Source organism: Daktulosphaira vitifoliae, unplaced genomic scaffold, assembly GCF_025091365.1.
Source record: "Daktulosphaira vitifoliae isolate Bord-2020 unplaced genomic scaffold, ASM2509136v1 Scaffold_546, whole genome shotgun sequence".
NCBI lineage: Eukaryota > Metazoa > Arthropoda > Insecta > Hemiptera > Phylloxeridae > Daktulosphaira > Daktulosphaira vitifoliae.
Window position 1 is genome coordinate 1 of NW_026100110.1, and position 5278 is coordinate 5278.

The following is a 5278-nucleotide window of genomic DNA, read 5'->3' on the forward strand; positions in this document are numbered from 1 at the left end:
TCCTAAGCAAATTAAAACATAAATAAATAACGGAAAATAATCAGTGGATTAAAAGTTATAATTTGTCAGAAAATAGTGAGACACTCTGTAAAATAATTTTTTAACAAAAAACTAGTTTACAAAAAGTGAGAATTAATTTTTAAACTCTTATTAACATCATTGAATAATTTTGAATAAAAATATTTTATTACATGAATAAACGAGTATAGAGAGCGGATGAACAAATTTGTAACTGTATTGAGATGTTTTTATTCTTTTCAAATACATGTATTGCCNCTTTATTCTTTTCAAATACATATATTGCCATATTTTCATTTATTTGTTTAGATGTCCATGTTCTTTTAATAATATTTTCTTTAATTGTATTTAAGAAACTTAGGAAATCTTCTTTTATGCAATATACTGTAATGTTTATATTGTTATTAGCATGTTTNAGCAATATTCTGTAATGTTTATATTGTTATTAGCATGTTTGCTTTATGTCAAACTTAAATGATTTTTATTTTATTTTTTTAACATTTATTTCAACTGATAATCAATAAAATAATTAAACATTTAGAGTTAAATGTAAATTGATATCATAATTTACACTTGATAGCATAAAGATTATATTAAGAAGTACAAGTATTTAAAATATTATTTTAGAAGGCGATTATTGTTAGTGAGGCGCACGCCCCTTATGATATTCCTTTAGCTTCCATACTGCCGTGTATATAATTTTTATCACAATACATTATAACCCCACTCTTACTAGATCGATTTTGCTTAACGATACGTCAAAAGATCACAGAACGTTTCTACTTAAAACAATCAGCGCAGTAATTTAAAAAAAACTACCCTTAAATAAAGGAAATCGTCCAAAACAGTCAAAATCATGTAATTTTTTTATGAGTATGAAGTCATGAGAATTTCTGTAATTAATGATCAATGCATTTGTTGTACCAATTAATTTGTCGTAATATGACTAATGCTTTGCATTACGCATCTTACATTTATCAATGAAAAATGTATAATCTGTATTTTATATTACTATTATACAAACAAATAATTAATTTATCTGTCATATCATATACACTTTTGTACACTAGCTATTATATATGTATATACATGTTAATCTGACTATTGTATGCTATACATCTTATCTAAAATAACTATTATGTTATGTTCAATTTAATACAATAAATTGAGAATCACTAAAAGCGCTGACGACAACAACCCATGTTGGGGGTAATTAAAAATAATATAAAAAGGCTTAGTTCTCCTTGCACATCAGTGAGCGAGCGGCTCTCTCCTTTTTGAAGTTCTGAATTCAATAAAGAATTCAGAATTCATCTATCTGATTTATTGTGATCAACTAGCCGCGACCTCGTGTTGTCGTCGGTATATTTTAAAACAATATCGAATACAATTATTTTGCGTCAATACTTTATTTATTTATTTAAAAAGAACAGTATAAATCTAAACGTAAGATATCTAAAAAAGTAAGTAAATTCGTATTAACCCAATTATTTAGAATTAATAATCTGAGTAATGAATGGTAAAGCAATAGATTTTTTAAACATCATTTAATTTAATTATTAATAGCTAGTTAGTGCTTGGTCATATACTTCGACTGGGTGTCTGAGAGGAGGCCTCCGCCTCTCCAAGAACGCCCCAGTATTCCCACTAAAGCACATACCAGTTAACATCACGTTTCGACTGGGTGTCAGATAGGAGGCCAAGACCCTCAGAAGAAGAATATCTCAACGTTTAATACCTCTATGAGAGAAACTTAATACATATCTTTTTATATCTAGTTGTCTTTACTGTTCTACCCTCGGACTCTACAACCCCGATAGAACCTCGTTGCTCCTGAATCGACCAAATCCCCAAATATCCAACCTTGATCAAAAATACCAAACATCATGTTTTTTATTTTTGTATTACTACAAATTATAATATTATATCGATAGAAAAGCCAAATATCGTAAAACTTTTACTCAAAATTGCTTATGTTGTAAAAATATTAATTTATACTTCATTATAATTGTTTTGTAATCACCTATATTGTTGCTGTATTTATCTTTATTATTTAATGTTATTTTATCAAAAACTTTTTCATAATGATAACCTTCATGTAAACCCAAATGTATAAAACAGTTGTATAACGTTTCCACTGCAATAGACCAATTTTGGTCAACTTTTTTTTGTAGTTTCTCGTCATTTAGAATCATCTGCAACTCAATTTTGTATGATATAAGTTTAGTAAAGTAATATAATGTGTGATTTACTAATAAACACAGTATTTACATTAAATATATTGAATTATCAAGTATATCTATGTGTTTTAATTGCTCTGACCTGTGGTTCTGTAGCAGCAAATAAATGTAAGTTGAAATCATCAAAACAATTATCTGAATTCTTAAAATCCTTAAATTCTAGTGTATTGTCTTTNAATTCTAGTGTACTGTCTTTGCTTCCCCAAAAGTAAAAATGTATTCTAGCATTTCCACTCAAATTAAGCGGCTTAAGTTTATTTGAGCACATATCTTTTACCGATGTATTTATATAGTTATCGAATATTTCTGAAAAAACTCTCTGCTCTGAAAACAAATTACCAACTTGAAATATTTTATCATTCATATTAAGCAATTTAAAATGTAATTATTTTAACAGTTACAAAACTTATTGAAAATTGCATATTAATTACACTTAATGTATGTTAGTAATTACTTCTAACATAAATACCATAATTATGTATAAATGACTATTTCCCAAGAAATATTTTATTTACCGTTATGTTTTCTGTAATTTAGATATAAATTATATTTTTTAAAACAGTCATACAATTCTTTTTTGGCATTTATCAAATTTGTATTTGCAATAGTTTTAAGGATTTCCAATGTTGACGATAAAAATACCTACACAATCCAAAAATATTTATTTTAGTTTTAAATGATATATTTTTTTTATTTACACATAATATGCATAAATTACTACATGTTTATTATTATATAACATTATTAATGAGTCTTAAATATGTTAACCCTTATGAGTCTGAAATTTTATAACCTTACTATAAATTAAATTTACTTTTATAACTCAGATCTCCAACAATATTAAACATTTTTCCAACATGTATCATTATATTACGTAAACATGCCAAACACATTTTAGAATAAAAACACATTATATATTGTTTAACTCATTCAATGATTCAGGGCTGATTTTTAATTTTTCCTTTAATTATAACTTCTTATGTAAATAACTAATACTTAATTTATAGAATTTATATAAATAGTATCTGCTAAAAACACTGATAAGTTTAGGTTTCTTAATAATTTTTTCGAAATAAAAATAACATTCCTCAATACATTTAAAAAAATATTTAACTCTGAGTATTAAGTATAATCTATTTTATGATATAATAAATTTTGTCAAAAATCTTACAGGTAAAATCAACAATTGCAGTAGTATCTTCTTCATTTTTTCTGATATAACTGAATAATAAATTTTAAATAATATTAATTATAATTTTGATAAAAATGCGATACTTTTATTCTTAAGTTTATATCTTTAAATAGGAATGTATAATTTTTAAATAAATATTTTCTGGACTCTTTTCAAAAATAAATACTTACGTGACTTAATAATTGTAAATGTAATGATTTTTCAAATTAATTTATATCCCAATTTGTTTACTCAATTTGCTATTTTACTTGAACAATATGCGTTTTTAAAATCAGAATTGTTTTATATATCTAATGAAATATGTACGTGTACTAATTTTTTTCGATTTAGTGAATGCAATAATAATTTTTAAATAATATATTTAATCAGCTTGTTTTCAAAACATTGCTAAAATGGGAAAAGATTATTGAGCAAAAAAAAAAATTTAACGGAAATTCAATTTTCTTTATTAGTTTAAAAACTGTAAAATTTACTCTGTTAAAATTATAATTATGAATATCAGGGATTTTATTTATATGTATTATATATATATAATATATTATACTTCTAAAAAAATTGAGAAATGCTTAATTGAAGTACCAGTTAATTAATAGACAAAAATTTAAGTGTTGGCCAGGCACGGATACAAGTGTCGTGATATGCTTAATACTTTGCATTACGCATCTCACAATTATCAATGAAAAAAGTATAATCTGTATTTTAAATAACTTGTAAACAAAGACATAATTTATCTGTCATAACAAATACAATGTTCAACACAATTTCTTATTATATACATATATGTCAACTCATCTATTGTTAACTATGCTATCAATATAATTATCATGTAATGTATACTTTAAAACAATAAAATATAATCATGAATAACACAGACGGCAATATCCCTGGATATGGGGGTACCTCTTTAGTACTATAAAAAGCACTGATATCCATTGAAAAGACAGAGCCACGGCTAGAGAGAGCTACTGCCAGAGCCACAGCTCCAGTAAGCTAATTCTTTCCTGCGAACTACTCTTGCTATTACATTTTGATCACGGCTCCGTGCTGCCGTTTGAGTTATTTTATTTTATTTACTTTATTTGTGTTTAAAACTTATTTTGGTCTACAAAGACATTTTTACCACAAATAAATAATATTGAGTGAAAATTTACATTTCTGGTAAATACTTCATTTATCTTCTTGGACATCACAAAATACGAAGGTAAGTCAATTTATATTATCTCATTTATTTAAAGTTAATAATCTGAGTAAAGAACGATAAAGCAATAGTTCTATAATCTCCTTTTAACATCAAGAGCTATTTTGCTAGTTTGTTCACACCTACTACATGTACACGTTATAGGGTCTCGAGGGTTTGATTACCGCCCNGGTTTGTTCACACCTACTACATATACACGTTATAGGGTCTCGAGGGTCGGATTACCGCCCCGTGCCTAAAAAGAGTTTAAAAACCTAATGTGTATCTGATTATATTAATAGACACTTCGACTGGGTATTCGAGGGTCGGATTACCGTCCCGTTACCTCATTGTCCTATTAAAGGTGTTTACAAGTTTATTAGCTCATATTCCTCAAGTAAGAGGACATGCTTTTATTTCTTCATATCTACTTGTCTTTATTGTTCTAAACCCTCGAACCATACGACCCCGATAGAACCAAAACATCAGGTTCTCACTAAACCCATCAACCATTCATTCATTTTCATTATTTATGTTTTACCAACTTTTTGCCTTTTTATTTTTTTTGNTTTTATTCATTTTCATTATTTATATTTTACCAACTTTTTGCCTTTTTATTTTTTTTGAATTATAACAAAGATTATTTTTGAG

At 26.2% G+C, this 5278-nt stretch overlaps 1 protein-coding gene and 1 long non-coding RNA gene across 3 annotated transcripts; both read right to left on the reverse strand.

Moving 5' to 3' along the window:
- Window positions 1-6: 6 nt before the first annotated feature.
- On the reverse strand, window positions 7-2409 carry LOC126909555 (uncharacterized; the record flags this gene model as incomplete). Its single annotated transcript, XM_050691989.1, is given in 4 exon segments — window positions 7-246; window positions 277-402; window positions 2042-2213; window positions 2341-2409. Coding segments are annotated over 4 exon segments (426 nt in total), but the record flags the coding sequence as incomplete, so codon positions are not given.
- A 25-nt stretch (window positions 2410-2434) lies between these two features.
- Window positions 2435-3735, reverse strand: LOC126909556 (uncharacterized). 2 transcript variants are annotated; one of them, XR_007705061.1, is made up of 4 exons: window positions 3621-3735; window positions 3430-3479; window positions 2774-2900; window positions 2435-2582 (listed from the first exon to the last, which is right to left on the reverse strand). It is a non-coding gene; the product is annotated as an uncharacterized LOC126909556 (long non-coding RNA). The 2 variants fall into 2 exon arrangements; XR_007705060.1 differs by lacking the exon at window positions 3621-3735 and having other exon boundaries at window positions 3430-3574.
- Between the last annotated feature and the right edge of the window lie 1543 nt (window positions 3736-5278).